This window comes from Mustela nivalis, assembly GCF_964662115.1.
Source record: "Mustela nivalis genome assembly, chromosome: 16".
Classification (NCBI taxonomy): domain Eukaryota; kingdom Metazoa; phylum Chordata; class Mammalia; order Carnivora; family Mustelidae; genus Mustela; species Mustela nivalis.
In genome coordinates, this window is record NC_139035.1 from 27,036,741 (window position 1) to 27,056,143 (window position 19,403).

Below are 19,403 nucleotides of genomic sequence, written 5' to 3' on the forward strand. Positions count from 1 at the left end.
AGAAAAAAAAAAAAACAAAACGGAGGAAGCCATCAAGAGGGATTCAGGATTCAGCTAGCGGAAAAATCTGAAGATTTTAGAGGAGGATTTAGAAGACTGTATGACTGTAGGGCTTATGTTGAAGAGGGCCCCCAAAAGCATTTTGGGAGGTAAAGACAGGTGGGGGGGGGGGCAGAAATAGGATGTGTACAGAGCAGAATGCGATCTTAATGTATATAGCACTGTTAGAAACTGATAAAATATTGACCGTATAAATGTAGGCAAGAGACAGAACATTCACAGAAGAAATATTGTAATAAAGCAATAAATGCTTTAAGAGTATATATTTCTCCTCTAGTCAGAAAAAGTTATGCAAAAAATTAAAGATGTTAAAAAATAAATAGAAGCCCGTTAGATGATAGAGAAGAAGTTGATTAGGGATAGCTTGGATAAGGATCGAAGGGAAATGTTTAATTTTGTTTCCTAAGTCTCCTTGACTTTCATTTTCATACGTAAAAGTGCACCTTGGGTTGCCAATCAACACACATTGTTTCTTGCAGCCAGAATGTTCTCTCCTGTTCTTATGAATCTTATGTCACTCATTTTCTTGTTTGCTTTGAACTAACCATCTTCTGTCCCTTCCCCTGCCCCTAGCTGTATCAAAATCCTGACAGTCTCTTCAAAACTTTGCTGAAGCCCTCTGTAACATGACATTTGTTTCCAGCCCCAGAGACCATGTTACTCATTTGACTCAGTCCTGTGACAGATCATTATTGAAATTCCATTTGTGCTTGTCTTATTTCCAAGGGTGATTGTAGAATTGTCTTCCCCCACGAGGCTTTTAGCATTGAATGTGTTCAGTTTCTCTTTTTCAATTTATCAAAAAAAATGTTGGCATTCTTGTAATCTCATTTCCATAGCTGAAAATTTTTTTCAAGATTTCTTTATTTTAGAAAGAGAGTGAGTGAGTGAGGTGGGGAGGGGTAGAGGGAAACAGAATCCCAAGCATACCGCCCACACTGAGCAGAGAGCCCCGTCTCACCACCCTGAGATCAAACCTGAGCCCAAACCAAGGATTGGATGCTTAACCAACTGTGCCATGCAGGTTTCCCTCTGTAGCTGAAATTTAATTAATTAACATGTAATGTGTGCTCTGGTTTGGGAGAGACTTGAGTTTTAGTGGCCTATACAGTCTGTGCCTTTACTATATTGAGAAACAAAACCGAGCTGTGTGTATTTGAAGATCTAATTGGCTTTATTAAATGATTCTGGAATGAGGAACCATCCCATCTAGAAAATGGAGGGGAACTCTCAGAAACTGTACAAAATGAAGGTTTTTATAGGAAAGAAGTAGGGCAGGAGAGTTATTAGCAAAAGAAAAGGATTGTTCCAGGGCGCCTGGGTGTCTCAGTGGGTTAAAGCCTCTGCCTTGGCTCAGGTCATGATCCCAGAGTCCTGGGATGGAGCCCCGCATAGGGCTCTCTGCTCAGCAGGGAACCTGCTTCCTCCTCTCTCTCTCTCTGCCTGCCTCCCTGCCTACTTGTGGTCCATGTGTCAAATAAATAAATAAATAGAATCTTTTAAAAAAAAGGATTGTTCCAGGCAAGGTCACTCTCCCTTAGGGGGATGAGCAGTGGGTCTTATTATGCTGGTTACGTCCTCTTCTTTGGGTGATGAAGGGCCCTTGTGGCACTTACTGGTCCCATCAGAAAATTCCTGACTGACCAGTTAAGATTACTCTTGTTGGGGAAGTTCAAATTGTGAATGGACTTGGCCTAAGTAATGTCATTTTGGGCTTTTGGTTTTCTGTTTTAATTAATTGTCCTTTTAGTCAGACTCAAAGCTTAACAGAAATGTGATCAGAATTGAAGGCATTAGCGCCACTCAGTGACCTCAAGTTCTAGCAGTTTTTATTATTCCTTTGTGTGGTATCCATAGGTCCTGACATTTTGGCTTACCCTCTGGAATATTCACAGGTCATGGCTTCAGGTTCAGTTTTTTAAGTTGGTCATTTTCTTTGTTCCTTAGATGTTTCAAGTCTCTTTTCTTAATTATTAAAAATTTTTTAAAAGTAATCTCTGTGACCAGTGTGGGGCTTAGACTCATAACCCCAAAATCAAGAGTCACACGCTGTACTGAGCCAAGCAGGCATCCCCAGATGTTTCAAGTCTTAGATCATTTGCTTAATGGTTAGCAGCTGTGAACATGCATTTAAAACTTCTGAGAGAATACAGGGCACCAGGGAAGTTATTATGATTAATATAAGCAAGATAATTCCCAGTATATAGAGTGTGCTATAGAGCTATAGTCCCCAAGACCCAAGCTAATAAAAGATCAATCAAAGAAGGACCCCATGGAAGGAGAGCTTTTTAAGCCATGTGACTTGTTACTGTGATTTATGTAATTGAGTTTCCATTTTCTCAGAAGTGTTAACCCAGGCACAGCAGGTGGTGGCCATAAGGACAGACACCTTGCTCAGATAAAAGATAATTAAGAGCTATTTTCTTATCAACAACTTTGGCTAGAGAGTCTAAGGATCTTTGTTGGGCTGCTATTGTTTAGCAACAGATGTTGCAACGATTTTAAGAATTAAGGAGCCATTCTTGATCATTTATGTTTATCCCCAACCAGAGAAATACAGACCTGTCAAAAGGAATAAATGAAAGCCTCCTGGTAGGTCCTTTTTAACAATGTGAATTCAGGGGAATCGACCAATAAGATGTCTTATTTTGCTTGTGGAAAATTAAGAGCACAGCTAGCTTTTCTCCTCGCCTGAAATAAGAGGTTACACCCTCTGAGCAAGGGCCTGAGGATGTTAATCTTTCCAGGGAGTGCGGATTAAAGGACAAGAAAAGGTGAATGGGTTTTATGTTTATAGCATGGAGTCTTGATCTGTCATCTTCGGTGAAAGTAGTCTACCTCAGTGTCAGTTACTTCTCTTCCTTGCCAGTTTGACTTCTAGGTCTGCAGCATCTGTGTGGACCAGGTGTCAGGTCAATTGTTTTTTTTAGCTTGCATACTCAAGACTTAATACCTATTAGTTTTGCAGCAGCTCTTGGTAAGGTCTTTTCCAGTGGGGCTCAAGAGCTGTTCTTCTCTGGTGATGTTTCCAAAATGCCCAGACTTCAGGCTCCAGACCATAACCAATAGGATCCTTTGAACTGGGGTTGAGTGGAAGCTTTATTTACCTGTTGATGATAGGGTTTATCTTAAGGTACTAAAGATTTACAGTAGCTAGTCATACTAGCATGAGACTATAAGAGATCAGCAGAATATCATATACTGATAGAATCCCAAAGGTTTGCAAGGTTTTTGTTAATGTTTGTATGATTTACCCAGTGAAGTGGGTGCTGTGGTCTCTGGAGATCATGGAAAATATACTCCAGGTGGGAAACACAGTTCCTAACTATTTCTTTGCTGTTGTGGGGACATCATCCTTGCAGCAGGGGGGAAAGCTTCAGCCCATTCAGAAAACACACAAATAAGAACAAGAAGGTATTGATCACCTGTGCTAAGTGGCAGTTAAGTGAAGTCCAGCTGCAGGTGCCTGAAGGGTCCCCAAGGAGGTCTGAAGCCTCTGGGAGCACAAACCATTTTTCCAGGATTATGGCCCAAACAGAAGAGACATTGCTGGTAGACTGTTTTTGAAGGCAGATGCTTAACTGGCTGAGCTACCCAGGCTCTCCTATTTGGTCACTTGAGAGAGAGAGAGAGAGATTGATTGATTGAATGGGGGAGGCAGAGGGAGAGAGACCATCTTAAACAGACTCCCTGCTGAGCACGAATCCCACACAGGGCTCAATCTCAGGACCCTGAGATCATAACCTGAACTGAAATCAAGAGTCTGATGCTTAACCAGCTGAACCACCCAAGCGCTCTGGTACCAACTTTTGATATTAAAGCTTTTTTTTTTTTTAAGTGGGCCTAATTGGGCCCAGCATTGGGCATGGAGCCCAATGTGAGGCTTGAACTCAGGACTCTGATGTCCAGACCTGAGCTGATACCAAGAGTTGGATGCTTAACCAGCTGAGCCACCAAGGCATTCCTCTTTTTCCTTTTCTTCCCACCCCCCACCTTTTTTTAAAGAAGCTCTGTACCTAATGGCTTGAACTCAGTACTCTGAGATCAAGAGTCACATGCTCTACAGACTGAGCCAGCCAGATGCCCCTTAAAACTTTTTTTTCCCAAGATTTCATTTATTTAGCAGTGACTGGGTGGCTCAGTCAATTGAGGATCTTTTAAAAAAAAAAATGTGTTTATTTTAGAGAGAGAGGATGAGAGCACAGAGGGGAGGGGCAGAGGGAGAGGGAGAAAGAGTCTTAAGCAGACTCCAGGCTGAGCAGGCAGCCTAGCATAGGACTTGATCTTAGAACCCTGAGATCACAACCTGAACCAAACCAAGGGTCAGATGCTCAACTAACTGTCCCACCCAATCACCCCAAAACTCATTTTTAAAAATAAATTCCTTGTGGGGCGCCTGGGTGGCTCAGTGGGTTAAAGTCTCTGCCTTCGGCTTGAGTCATGATCCCAGGGTCCTGGGATTGAGCCCTGCATCGGGCTCTCTGCTCATCGGGGAGCCTGCTTCCCTTCCCCCCTCTCTCTGCCTGCCTCTCTGTCTACTTGTGATCTCTTTCCATCAAATAAATAAATCTTTAAGAAAATAAATAAGTAAAATAAAATAAAATTCCTTGTAATCTTAGCCAGCTTGACCACATATTCCTTTTTAAAATTCCTTTTCAAAGATTCCTTTTCCACAAAACTTCTATAACTCTTTTTTCCCCCTACATTTCATTTTTGTCCTGTGTATCTTTAAACAACCAGCCTAATTTTAGGACAAAATTAATTTTTTTCCCTTTAACAAAAAATTCATCTCTATTTCTCACTTTTTTTTTTTAATTGAAAACATCCTACCTTCTTGGCATATGGAGATGTTTCCCTTATTTTTAGTAGCTTTAATTACATATATGCAAATTTTTAACTTTAAAAACTTTAATTTGTAGGGGAAACTAAGACGTAAGTGTGAATGGTCTGTTAACCAGCATTCCTTAAATCTGTGAATTTATGCATACATTTCATTTTATGTAGAAGCACACATATGCCTTTTAAAATTTTTTCACGTACCATTAACACATCTAAGTATCTTTTTGAGTATCTGTAATAAGAATCCAAAAGTAGATGAACCTATTTTTAGTAATTAATGTTTTAGTATTTTGTCTTATTTGGAAATGACCTAGATATTTAATAAATTTAACTCATCATTTAATCAAAACTTTAAGGTTTCAAGTACCAAAAAGACTTGGGGACACTATTTTAAAAAGGTCCCTAAAACTTTGTATTTATTTAATCTATTTGTTAAATAAGTTTAGATTATTTACCAGTACGTTATAGGACTTGATACCTTGAAAGGCTTAAGTTAGTTTTCATTTCAAGTATTTTTTTCATATCCCATGAAATTGAAAAACATTTGGGTTTCTTTCTTAGAGTTTTAGAATACCCAAATTTTACAAGCACTTGCCTTCAAACCAACTAAATAGAGCTCTTTTACAAATTAATTTTAGCAGTACCGTGTGAAAGTAGAGAAAATATCTCCTACAACATGTTATAGACACACAGACAAGATATAATAAACATTTATAGCATTTGTTTTTACTAATATTTGTGGAGAGGACATACAGGCCTGATTTCCAAATACCTCCCTGTATGGAGGAGGGGGGGAAGGGAGAGATGAAAAACTTTTCCCTAAAGTTTTGTATTTGCTCTTAGGTCCTGGAGAAGATAAGGGTAGAAAATTTACGGAGAAGGTATCTAAATTTTCTTCAAGGTAGAGATTTGGAGTCTGTTATTAGAAATGCTAGAGCCTGGGCCTAAGAATAGCCCTTTTAGCAGTTTGTATTCTAAAAGGACCTCTTTCATGGGGCATCTGGAGGGCTCTGTCAGTTACGCATCAGACTCTTGATTTTAGCTTAGGTCATGATCTCTGGGTGGTGAGATCAAGCCCTATGTTGTGGGGCTCTGCACTCAGCAGGAAGTCGGCTTGGGATTCTCTCAAATAAATAGATCTTTAAAAAAAGAAAAAAAAAAAAGATAAAAGGGCCGTTTTCCAGGGTGCTTGGTTGGCTCAAGTCAGTAAAGCATGTGACTCTTGATCTTGAGGGTCATTAGTTCAAGCCCCAGATTGGGCATGGAGTCTTCTTTAAAAAAAAAAAAAGGAAAAGAGCATTTTTTCCCTCACTTTTTTCCCTTCAGTCTCAGGTGATTGTGGGCTGTGCTTAACATTTGAGAGATGTGATAAGATTTAATCATTTCAAGGAACAGAGAATGAAAAAACATTACAATTTTTTGTAGTGAAACTAAGAAGTAAGTGTGAATGGTCTGTTAACCACAAAATGGTCTGTTAACTACAAAAAAATTACAATTTTTTTTCAGGACATTCCAATTTAAAATTTACCTTTTTTCTTAAGAGGACAGTTTCAATATCTTGATCATTTATAATATGTTCATTTTGAGAGGAATAGGCGAGCTTTGGGCACTGGTAAAGATATGTAGATGTTAACTTTTTCTCCAGTTTCATTTCTGGTTTTGTAGAGATTTGTAAGACAGATTTGTAAGATAGTTTTTAATTCTGTAAAGAACTAGAATACGGCCTGAATATCAAGGAACTGGCCCACTTTTTTTTTTCTTTTAATTTTTAAATTTTTTTATAAACATAAAATGTATTATTAGCCCCAGGGGTACAGGTCTGTGAATCGCCAGGTTTACACATTTCACAGCACTCACCATAGCACATACCCTCCCCAGTGTCCATAACCCCACCACCCTCTCCGGCCCCCCTCCCTCGGCCCACCTTTTTAACTAGATTTGTTTCTTCATATTAGGGAGATTTTTAACTAAAATGAGAACCAAAAGATTTCTGTCTTTGGAAAATCTGTATTAAATAAAGCCATTCAGCTTTATTTCTGAGAGACTTTATTTCTGGTTATACAATTGAACCTTGGCATCTATTAACCTTATGTTAGTATAAAGTATTAGCTTTATACCTTAAAAAGTTTGCTGCTTTTTAGGGGACATCAATTCTTTGTTGGGAGAAGAGGTGTCTGGGCTATATCTACAAAGATCATTGCATGAAAATGAGTGAAGCTGGCAGGGGTTGGTTACAGTAAACTAAACCCTATAGTTTGTTCCCAGTGAGTCTGCTAATTTTGCTTTCTGGCTTTTGGCATTTACAGGAATAGCCTGTATACTTTGAACCTTGAGATTAGGCTAGAGTGCTCTCTGAAAATTATGGAGGGAAGGGGAACTTAAAACAGGCAGATGGAGTGGATTTTAAGGAGCAGAATTTTCATTAGATGTGGACATTACTTAAGTCTGATTTTTGTTTTATCTTAGGAGAGGGATCCCTACAGCCAGCCATTATATTAATAAGGTAATTGAGAGCTCTTTCTAAAGACTTTTTTTCCAAATAGAACCAATTTAAAGGACCCATCCTCCAGCCATTGACAAGTAGGATCTCATTCATTTTAACATTGACTCATACCAATGAGCCTTTTCATGGCTTACACAAAGACAAGAGGCATCCAGAGGGCGTAGATAATGCAGCCCCCTTGATCCAAAAGTTTACTCCAGAGTAGTCTAAGAAAGCGAAGACCTCATTGCACAGGTGATAAGAATGACTTGTGTACACGGTGTCCAGTCTCCCACAAACGTGAATCGTGAATCGCCTTTAGTCATAACTGCCTATTCTGTGATACCAGGCAAGTAGTCTGGAATGGGATTTTCTAGCACTGACAAGCAACATAGGTTGAGATGACAAAGGCCTCTTATGGGCTGGGACCTCTTAAGACAAACTCGTCTGAGAGCCAACACTGCCCGACAAAGAGAGCACAGCTTGTAATTGTGTGTCTGGGATCCCTAGTCTGTTCAGCTGGCCATGAGTGTGCACCCCAGTACGTGCCCCCTCCAGATGGGGAAGACCACAGAGACCACAAAGCCGAGCTATTAGGACAGAACAAGAAGAAAGGAAACCTCTTACCCAGTGTTGGTCTGTGCTGGTGTTTGTGTGCACATTAACTGCGGTAGCTAAGCCTTGGGTCTCTTGGAGCTGGTCTTGGAAGGGGGCGGGGGGGTGCTTCAGGGTTGGGAACTGTGTTGTCTTACGTAGTATCTCATTGCATGGAAGTTTCTCAAGGTTGGCTGGTGACCTGCTGTCAGTCTAACCCTTTCCTTGACCAACTTACCCCTAACACAGGCGTCTTTGAGTTAGATGGCAAGTGCTCTTCGTGCTCACACACTTGACCTGTGCCCACCAATTTTTTGCGGCTTTTTGGTCTTCAAGATCCCCGTTAGCTGTACCCTTAGGTACACAAACCAAGATAAACAAACATGTACCTCACCCCACCAGCACTAATGAAAACCTGTCGCTGCAGACTGGCCAACAGAAGAGCATGTGCCCACATCTACTACTACTACATGTGCTACTGTGGTGCACTAAACGAGAGACTCTGTTTGGGGAGACTGCAGACAGGAAATGGGAAAAGAACTAAACCAGTAAACCCCAGTTAAGTGGGGAATGCAGACTGGAACTGGGGAAGGGATTCCAATGTGGGATTGCAGAATAAATCAAGCGAGAAGAACAGGCACTCTGTTACAATCCTTGTCGGTTTAAATGGACCCATTAACCCCAGACTGGAAAGCCAGTTAGAACAGTATCTCGAATGTAAGTGGTACAAAGCTGAAACCTAGGGGGTCTTAGCAGTGGCCCTTGGAAATGGTAAGAAGAACCAAACTCAAAAAGGTTCACGGGATGCCGTGCCTGGGTTTCTCATTGTCCCCGAATGCCATGAGAAATTCAATTCATAGCCCAGTGCTACAGCCACATCTGTTAAAAAAAAAAAAAACAAGATTTAACCAAGTATATTTGGAGATCCAGTTGGCTTTATTAAATGATTCAAGATCCAGCAGCAGCAAGTAGAAGTGAGCTCTAAGGATGCATACAAAATGGGAAGTTCTTTTTGTTTTTGTTTTTTTAATAGGAAGGAGGGTGGGGCAAGAAAATCATTAGCTTAAAAAAAAGGGTTGTTTTCAGTCAAGGTCACTTTCCAGGAGGTCTCACGCAGAAGGCCTCCTCTTCCTTTGCGGGATTAGCCTGGTGGCACGAATTGGCACCCTTCAGAAAATTCCTGACTAATCAGTTAAGACTTTTTCTGGGGGAGGTTGAGACTGCGAGTAGATTAGGTATTAAGGTATCTTTTTTTTTTTCTTTTTTTAAAGATTTTATTTATTTATTTGACAGAGAGAGATCACAAATAGGCAAAGAGGCAGGCAGAGAGAGAGAGGAGGAAGCAGGCTCCCCGCTGAGCAGAGAGTCTGATGCGGGACTCGATCCCAGGACCCTGAGATCATGACCTGAGCAGAAGGCATCGGCCTAACCCACTGAGCCACCCAGGTGCCCCAGGTATTAAGGTATCTTGTTTGAGGTTTCAGCCTGAGTGATGCCATGTTGGGCCTGTGGTTTTCTTTTTTACCAAGTAAACAATTGTGGGAAACATACTGTCTTATTACTAGACATTTTGTGCTAAGAAATATTAGGCCAGTGATAATTTCAAAATACCCTTTACTCCAGCAAGTCTGCTTCCAAGAATGTTCCTAGCTGATCTGTAGGAATGCATGTGAAATAATTTATGTAGGACGTTACTCAGTGCAGCATTGTTTGTAATGATAAATGGTGAGGTGTGATCTAGATGTCTGCCAGGGGGACCCAGGTTAAATAAATGATGCATCTGTGAGGAGGAAAAAATCATTTCCTTCTATTCTCCTAAGTTCCCGCTGGGGCCCCTGTAGCAAAAGACATGAATAGGAAAAAAACATACAAATGTGTAAATTTTACACGATACTTGAGCCTTTATAAGGAAGTGATAACCAAAGGGTTAAACCTGAGTATTTATGCTAGATCTGGTGAAGTGGGAAATTGTGGGGAAATGTGATAAGAGGAGTATGAGCTAAGTGTGGTAAACTCCGGGAACAGCAAGGCCTGTTCTTTCGGAGTTCTTTTGGTGTCCCTCCATCTTCAATGACGAGGTTGCCCATCCCCCGCCCTAACCCCTATCAGGAATAGGGAGGGCACCTGTCATCTGAGGGTCTTAACACGTGCTTCAGGGGGAGGTCAGAAAGTCTTTCCTGCACCTGCTCTTTCTCACATACCTTGTGCTTCATGTTGTTAATAAGGTCAAGGTACCAAATTTGAGCCACCACACGTATTTTACAGGCCCTGGACCTTGTCAAGTCTACTGTATGGACAGTGGAATATGCAAACCTAAAGAAAATGGAGAAACTTTAACATATGAAAGAACTCCAAAATATATTGTTAAATGAGGAAAAAAGGGGAGGAGGGCATGAATTATGGGAGAGGGAGTATGTATGTGTATTTGTACAGACAAAGATCTATGGAAGGACACACAGGATCTAGTAATGGTGGATACCTTTGGAGGTAGAGGGGTGGTCATTAGGCAGGAAAGGGAGGAGGTGGGAGGGAATCTATACTTTTTTAAATTCTTTTTTGGTTTTTGAACCATATAACTATTAGCCTAAGTAAAGGTCAAACAGAATTATATTTAAAAATCTAAGAAAATTTTTCACTCTCTAACACACCTTATTGACATTATTAGTTACCACCATTTTGGATTAATGTACATTTGTAGAAGTTATTTGAGTTAATAGCTATTAAAGTGATCCAAAATTATTAGAAAAAAAACTCTTGGGTCATAAATAGTCAATAGAAGGTTCACAGGGTGAGAGAAACTGGCAGGGCCTGCGTCTGCTGATGCTTCTACCTTGTTCCTTATCTTTCAGATGGTTCCTTCATCACCTTCAGGCCAAGTTCGAGGTTATTATGTAGACTGGAAAATGTTGCGTGATGTGAAGAGACGAAAAATGGCTTATGAATATGCGGATGAGAGGCTGCGGATCAATTCACTCAGGAAGAATACCATTTTGCCAAAAGATCTTCAGGTGAGCTGATTGATGAGTCCCTGTCTACCCCAAGATCATTCTCAAATCAGAGCACCATTGATACTGTTGTGACTTAGTAACAATAAAATATCTGGAGAATATGATCAAAATCTCCTAGTCAACATAATTGAACACACTTGAAGTGATTTTGGTGAGTTTCAGCCTGAAGAGAACTATTCATTCCTAACTAGCCTTTTAACCGTTTCACTAGATGACACTTAAAAAGTATTGGTGTGGGGGGCACCTGGGTGGCTCAGTAGGTTAGGCCTCTGCCTTTGGCTCGGCTCAGGTCAAGATCTCGGTCCTGGGATCAGGCCCTGCGTCAGGCTCTTTGCTCTGCAGGGAGCCTGCTTCCCCCTCTCTCTGCCTGCCTCTCTGCCTGCTTGCGATCTCTCTATCAAATAAAAAAAATCTTAAAAAAAAAAAAAAGTACTGGTTCATGGTAGCCACACAAATTGAGCAATTATTTTGACCTAAGATCTCCCCCACTCCCCGACTTCTTCCCACTCTCTCAACTGTCAAAGCTTTGGGAGGCTCTGCTGACCCATGAGGCTGGCCACATGCCTCGTAGGTGGCCTACACGGGTCCTCCCCCAGGGCAGTTCCGAGCCTGCCTCTCTGAACTCCTTTGCCCACTTCTCTGTGCTGAGGTGGCTTTCCATCTAGGTTTACTTTCTTGTACTCCTTAACTTGAGTAAGAGGATGTCAACCCTGTTTGACTTCTTGAAGCATAAGGTCCTGCACTTACCTGGTGACATAAAATACCTCCATTCAAGAGTCTTGTTGGGGTGCTTGGGTGGTTCAGTCCGTTAAGCAACGGACTCCTGATTTCAACCCAGGCCGTGATCTCAGGGTCCTGGGATCCAGCCCTGCATCTCTGGCCTCTGTACGTAGCAGAGAGTCTGCTTCAGGGTTCTCTTCCTCTCCCTTCTCCTCTCCTCATCTCCCTCCCTCCCTCTTGCTCTCTCTCTCCAATAAATGAATAAGTCTTTAAAGAAACAAAGCATAAGAGTCTTACCAAGGAGTATAACTCAAACTCGGGACTACTGAAACTGTCAAAAGCTCAGAGTGAGATTAAAAAAAAACTACTTAAAGAAGCTGGCTGAATAATATACAGGCCATTCATTACTACAGATTTTTTAAAACTTTGTCTAGATTAGCCATCAGCAGAAAACTGATTGCCCTGAACCACTCTGTTAGAGCCTTTACCATACAGCATTAAGCTACTTGCCTATATTTAGGGAGTAGTAGGAGGTGGCCCCTGAGAATCAGCTTAAGGTGTCACAGAGGAATTACTGAAGAAGACCCCCAGAAGAAATGGCTCTGGTATGAGACCCAGCAGTAGCTTTTCAAAGACTCTGAGAGTTGTAGGAATTGATCCTGGCTCTGTGTTGCCTACCAAATAGCAAACAAATCAAACTTATGCCCCCAATTTAAGTGTTTTGGGGAACAAGGAGTGGTATATGTGTTTGTATATGGTAGGTACATGCGTACGTCAGTAACTTAGAGCTCTTCTAGGACAGCCTCCAGGGAACTTCACTTGCAGCCTCGTGATTTCTCCTCTCCAGTCCTCTCTGCAGCGCTGTCTACTATTCACTGACTAGCTGTGTTGTTTATAATTCTCTAAGTATCTCATAGTGGGAACACATGCATAAGCTTTTGGAGATTAGGAAATAATTCTTTTTTTAGATGTGCAACATATGTATTTTGATAATTCTCTTTGTTTAAGATTTTATTTATTTATTTGACAGATCACAAGTAGGCAGAGAGGCAGGCAGAGAGAGAGTTGGGGAAGCAGGCTACCTGCTGAGCAGTGAGCCCGATGTAGGGCTCAATCCCAGGACCCTGAGACACTTCACTGACTGAGCCATCCAGGTGTCCCATCTTTTTTTTTTTTTTTTTTTTTTTTTTTAAGATTTTATTAATTTATTTGACAGACCATGAGAGAGAGAACACAAGCAGTGGGAGAGGGAGAAGCAGCCTCCTGCAGAATAGGGAGCCCCATGTGGCGCTTGATCCCAGGACCCTGGGATCATGACCTGAGCCTAAGGCAGACACTTAACGACTGAGCTACCCAGGCACCCCGTCCATCTTTTTTTGTTTTTTAATTAAGTGTATAGTTCACATGCACTGTTTGTTTCAGGGTTACAACATAGTAATTCAGCAACTCTATACGAAAGGTTATGCTCACCACCAGTGTAGTTACCATATAACACTATTTACAATACATTGACTATATTCCTTATGCTGTACATTTCATCCCTGGGACTTATGCAGTCCATGACTGGAAGCCTGTACTTTCCACTTCCTTTCACCCCTTTTGCCAAGGTATCTACCTACTTGCTTTCTGGCAGTCACCAGTTTTCTGTTCTTATGGGTCAGTTTCTGCTATAGTTGTTTATTTGTTCATTTGTTTTGTTTTTTAGATTTCACCTATATGTGAAATCATAGGGATTTGTCTTTCTCTGATTTATTTCACTTAGTATAATAACTTCTGAGTCCATCTGTGTTGTCACAAATGGCAGGATCTAATTTTTTAAGGCTGAATAATATTCCGTTGTATATACACACCGCATCTTCTTTATCCATTCATCTATCATTGCACATTTGGGTTGCTTCCATATCTTGATAACTATAAATAATGCTGTGCTAGGATAGGGGTGCATGTATTCTTTGGAATTACTATTTTTGTTTACTTTGTGCAATACCCACTTGAGGAATTACTGGATTTGTAGTATTTCTATTTTTCATTTTTTGAGGAAACTACTGTTTCCCTCAGTGGCTACACCAGTACACGTTCCCGTCAACAGTAGAGGAGGAGCCCATTTACTCTACATCCTTACCAACATTGGATTTTACCCACTCTGAAAGTTGTAAGCTGATAGACCTCATTGTGGTTTTGATTTTCATTTCCTTGATCTTGATGTTGAGCATCTTTTCATGTGTCTTTTGGCCATCTATATGTCTTCTTTGAAAAAATGTCTGTTTAAGTCCTCTCCCTATTTCTTAATTGGATTATTTGGTTTTTTGATATTGAGTTGTTGAAGTTCTTTTTTTGTTTTTTTGGTTTGTTTTTAAGATTTTATTTATTTACTTGATAGAGAGAAACACAGTGAGAGAGGGAACACAAGCAGGAGGAGTAGGAGAGGAAGAAGCAGGCTTCCCACTAAGCAGGGAGCCTGATGTGAGGCTCAGTCCCAGGACTCTGGGATCATTCCCCAAGCCAAAGACAGAAGCTCAATGACTGAGCCACCCAGGCACCCCAAGTTGTTTAAGTTCTTTATGTACTTTGGATACGTACCTTTGGTATGTACCTTTATCAGTTGTATTGTTGGTAGACATCTTTCCCCATTCAGTAGGTTGCCTTTTTGTTTTGACGATGGTTTCCTTGCATCTGCAAAAGCTTTTTATTTTGCTGTAGTCCCGATAGTTTGTGTTTTTGTTTCCCTGGCCCAAGGAGATGTATCTAGAAAAATGTTGCTAGGCTGATATCCAAGATATTCTCTATGTTTTCTAGGAGTTAAATGGCTGCAGGTCTCACATTTAGGTCCTTAATCCATATTAAGTTTATTTTTCTGTATGGTATAAGTAAGTGGTCCAGTTTCATTCTTCTGCAGGTAGCTGTCCAGTTTTCCCAACACCATTTATTGGAAAGACTGTCTTTTCCTCATTGTACATTCATTCCTCTTTTGTCATAGATTAATTGACCATAAAAGCATGGATTTATTTCTGGGCTTCCTATTCCATTGACCTGTTTTGTCTCTTTTTCTGCCAGTACCATACTTCTGATTATTATAGCTTTGTGGTATATCTTGAAATCTGGGATTGGGATACCTCCAGCTTTGTTGTTTCTCAGGATTGCTTTGGCTATTCGGGGCTTTCTATAGTTCCAGACAAATTTTTGTTCTAATTCTTTGAGAAATGGTATTGGTATTTTGATAGGGATTGCACTGAATCTATAAATTACTTGGGGTAATGCGGACATTTTAATAATAATAATTCTTCCAATCCATGACCATGCAGTATCTTTCCAGTTTTTGTATTGTCTTCAATTTCTTTCATCAGTGTCTTAACAGTTTTCAGAGTATAGATTTTTCACCTCCTTGGTTAAATTTGGCAAACATACTAAAGGTAGTAGATTATTCACTTATAAAGCCAATATGGAGGTTAAAACCTAAAAACTAAAGTAGAATAATCAATTTTATCTATGAAAATTTGTCTAAAGATACACAAAATAAGATATAAAATATGACATCATATACATAAAACATGGAGGGCAGGAATTTAGTGCTTTTAGTTCATACTTTAGCTACAGTCAATGTAATAAAGACTTAGAGGCATAAGATGTTATATATAAGCCAGTAGTAACCACAAATGAAGTTAAAGTAGATACACAAAAAATAAAAAGTAATCCAAGCATAACACTAAATAAAATGTCAAACTCCAAGGGAAGAGAGCAAGAGAAGGAAAAAAAAACAGACAAACACAATAAGGACACAATGAACAAACGGATAGTAAGTGCATATCTATCAGTAATCATTTAAATATGAAGGACTAAATGCTCTAATCAAAAGACATAGTGTGACTGAATGGATAAAAAGAAAGATCCAGCTACATGCTGCCAGGACACTCATCTTCAAGACCTAAAGATAGATACAAACTGAAAGTATGGGATAGAAAAACATAGTGCATGCAAATAAAAATGAAAACCAAAAAAAAAAAACAGGCTAGCAATACCTTAGGCATGTTTTCTGCACTCTGGGGATGGCAGAGGAAGAGGTAAACCAAGGTTTCATTTTGGAGATAGAAAGCATATCTGACTCAGCTGTGATTTTACCTAGCACTCCACAGGCCTGTGCCAGTCCACCGTCTCCCCATATAAGCAGTTCGGGAAGACAAGCTGTGAGTGCAACACTTAGAGAATGATTAAGGAAAGCTAGATCTTCATTTAATTCCTGTTGCAGTGTGGTAAGACGTCTTAAGTAAAGAATGAAGAAAATGATCAGATTTTTCAGAGATACCAGCGTCTTCAACAGAAGGAAACTGGTATTTCAAAAAAATTTTAAACACACAGTGAATTTGAAGAAAGTACATACTTGAAAAATACCTTCAAGAATGTCCGTGCAGGGGCACCTGGGTGGCTCAGTGGGTTAAGCCGCTGCCTTCGGCTCAGGTCATGATCTCAGGGTCCTGGGATCAAGTCCCGCATCGGGCTCTCTGCTCAGCAGGGAGCCTGCTTCCCTCTCTCTCTCTCTCTCTGGCTGCCTCTCCATCTACTTGTGATTTCTCTCTGTCAAATTAATAAATAAAATCTTTAAAAAAAAAAAAAAAAGAATGTCCGTGCAGGGGCACCTGGGCAGCTCAGTTGATAAGAGCGTGCTGCTCTTGATCTCAGGGTTGTAAGTTTGAGCCCCATGTCAAGTTTTAGAAATTACTTAAAAAGAAATCTTAAAAAAAAAAAAAATCTGTGCATGTGAATCTAAATCACTTGGTACTAAGGCCCTCAGTGATCTACAGAGTGACTTTGTAAAAGAAGATCTTCCCAAACAAAGATTAAGAAAAAGCAAAATTGGTGAAGAGATTGAGGAGAAAAAAACACCTTTGGGGGCTAAAACTGGTCAAAATGTACAGATCAAAGACTGATCTGTCTCAGGCCACAATTGCTTTCTGAGTTGTATCAGCTATGGCTGAGAAGAAACCCAGCCTTACTCAGTAGGTAGACCACTGTGGGTTAGATGATAAATTGTTATTCTATAGTAGAAATGAAGACTTTATGGGTATTTAATTCATAATTTTTTTCTCCAATGTTTCTGGGGATGATGACTCAAAACATAATATATTTTAAAAGGAAGGTAGAGACCATTAGGGTTTAGAGAGAGAGATCTTGAACATCACTTTAGGGCACTCTATTATATAGCTATAAAATAAAATGAAAATTTAGTATTTTGGATAAATTTGGCAAAGAAAATTGGGCATTTTTTTTAAATGTGAAAAGAAACTTAGATCACGCTTTAAAAAAATAATTTGAGCATTTCTGAAAGTCAGGCTTTTGTTTTAAGTTTGTATTTATTTAAGTAATCTTTATACCCAGTGTGGGACTCAAACTCATGACCTCGATATCCAGAGTTCTATGCTCCACTCACTGAGCCAGCCAGGTGCCCCTGGAAGTCAGTTATAATAGATTGTTTTGTTTATTATGGTTTAAAAAAAAAAAGCTTTATTTTAAATATTAAAAAATAGTGGTAAATGGGATGCCTGGGTGGCTCAGTTGGTTGGACGACTGCCTTCTGCTCAGGTCATGATCCCGGAATCACGGGATCGAATCCCACATCGGGCTCCCAGCTCCATGGGGAGTCTGCTTCTCCCTCTGACCTTCTCCTCGCTCATGCTCTCTCTCACTGTCTATCTCTCTCAAATAAATAAATAAAATCTTTAAAAAAAAATTAAAAAAAAATAGTGGTAAATGTCTAAACCTAAAGTGGTCTAAATTTGGCTTCCTGTTTCCTTAGTTTATGAACCTTGTTTTGTAAGGTAGCAAGAAACAAGGGCATTAGATGATAATAAAGGAATTAGTCCACCCAGAGGATATATTAATTGAGACTATCTCTGTACCCAACATAGGACCACCTAAATACATAAAGCAAATAGTAATAGATATAAAGGGAGAGACTGGCAGTAAAACTAAATGGTAGGGAGCTTTAATACCCAATTTACCTCAGTGGGTGGACCATCCAGAAAGAAAATAAGGAAGCCATGGTTCTGAATGACACATTAGACCAGACAGACCTAGCATATATATAAAACATGCTATCCAAAAACAGCAGAATACACATTCCTTTCAAGTACACAGGGAACATCTCTAGGAGAGATCACATGTAAGGTCATAAAACGAGTCTCAATAAATATAAGAGGACTGAAATCATATTAAACATCTTTTCTGACCATAGCAGTATGAAACTAGAAATCAGTTACAAGAACAAAACACAAACACTTGAAGAATAAACGTGACATTAAACAATGAATAAATCAGGAAAAAATCAGAGAAAATTAAAAAATACATGGAGACAAATGAAAACGAACACAGTAAAGTTCAAAATCTTTAGGACACAGCAAAGGCATTTCCAAGAGGGAAGTTTAGAGTCATACAGGCCTACCCCAAGAAACAAGAAAAATCTCAAACAACCTAACCTAACACTTAAAGGAGCTAGAAAAAGGACAAAATCTCAAAGCTAGTAGATGGAAGGAAATAATGAAGATCAGAACAGAAATAAATGAAGTAGACATGGGAAAAAAAATAGAAAAGATCAGTGATGAAGCTGAGTTCTTTGGAAAGATGAATAAAATTGACAAGCATTTAGCCAGACTTATCAAGAAAAAGTAAGGAATGAAATAAAAAAATGAAAGAGGAAATAACTGATATTACAGAAATAACGGATTCTAAGAGAATATTTGAAAATTATATGCCAGCAAATTGGACAACCTAGAAAAAAAAGGATGAATTCCTAGAACCTGCAATTCCCCACAGCAAATCAGGAAGAGAGAAAATTTGAACAGACCGAGTACTAGTAATGAAATTGAGCTGGTAATCAAAAAAGCCCAACAACACAATTCCAGGACCAGATGCCTTCACAGATACAGTCTATAAAACATTTAAAGAAGAATTAATATCTGTTCTTCTCAAACTATTCCAGTAAATAAAAGAGGAAGGGAAACTTCCAAAACTTCATTCTACATGGCCCCTGTTACCTGGTACAAAAACCAGACAGAAACACTGCAAAAAAAGAAAACCACAGGCCAAAATCTCTGATGAACATGGGGGGAAAAAATAAATAAATAAAAAGTAAGTTACTAAAAAAAATTAGCAAAGCAATGTCAGCAGTACATTAGAGGTTCATGTATCACAGTAAAAGGGATTTATTTCAGAGATGTGTGGTTCACTTGTGGCAAATGAATCAACATGATATTCAGACTAACCGGAAAGGGTAAGAACCATATGATCATCTCAGTAGATGCATTTGACAAAATACAACAGCCATTCATGATAAAACTCAACAAAGTGGATTTAGAGAGAACATACCTCAACATATGAAAAATCTACAGCTAGTGTCCTACTTGGTGGTGAAAAATTGAAAGCTTTTCCACCAAGTTTGGAAACAAGACTAGGCTGTCCACTTTCACTGCTTTTATTCGACATAGTACTGGAACTCTGAACTGCAGCGGTCACACAAGGAAAAAAAAGAAAAGTCATCAAAATTGGTAAAAAAAGTAAAACTGTTTACTGTTCATAGGTGACTTGATACTATATAGAGAAAACCCGTGAGCACCTGGATGGCTCCAGGTTAAGCATCGAACTCTTGGTTTCAGCTCTAGTCATGATCTCAGGGTCATGAGATCGAGCCCGGTGTTGGTTTCTGTGCTAAG

At 39.6% G+C, this 19,403-nt stretch overlaps 1 protein-coding gene and 1 pseudogene across 3 annotated transcripts in view; both read left to right on the forward strand.

Annotated features, from left to right (window-relative positions):
* Positions 1-19,403, forward strand: part of MRPS14 (mitochondrial ribosomal protein S14) — a 28,448-nt gene that overhangs the window by 2,557 nt on the left and 6,488 nt on the right. For both annotated transcript variants that reach the window (XM_082704452.1, XM_082704451.1), the window contains exon 2: positions 10,825-10,983. In XM_082704452.1, coding sequence (XP_082560578.1) covers positions 10,825-10,983 — 159 coding nt within the window. The remainder of the gene's footprint in view (positions 1-10,824; positions 10,984-19,403) is intronic.
* Positions 12,885-17,430, forward strand: LOC309849535 (swi5-dependent recombination DNA repair protein 1 homolog pseudogene; annotated as a pseudogene). The gene is made up of 2 exons: positions 12,885-16,099; positions 16,428-17,430. The product of its transcript is annotated as a swi5-dependent recombination DNA repair protein 1 homolog pseudogene (transcript).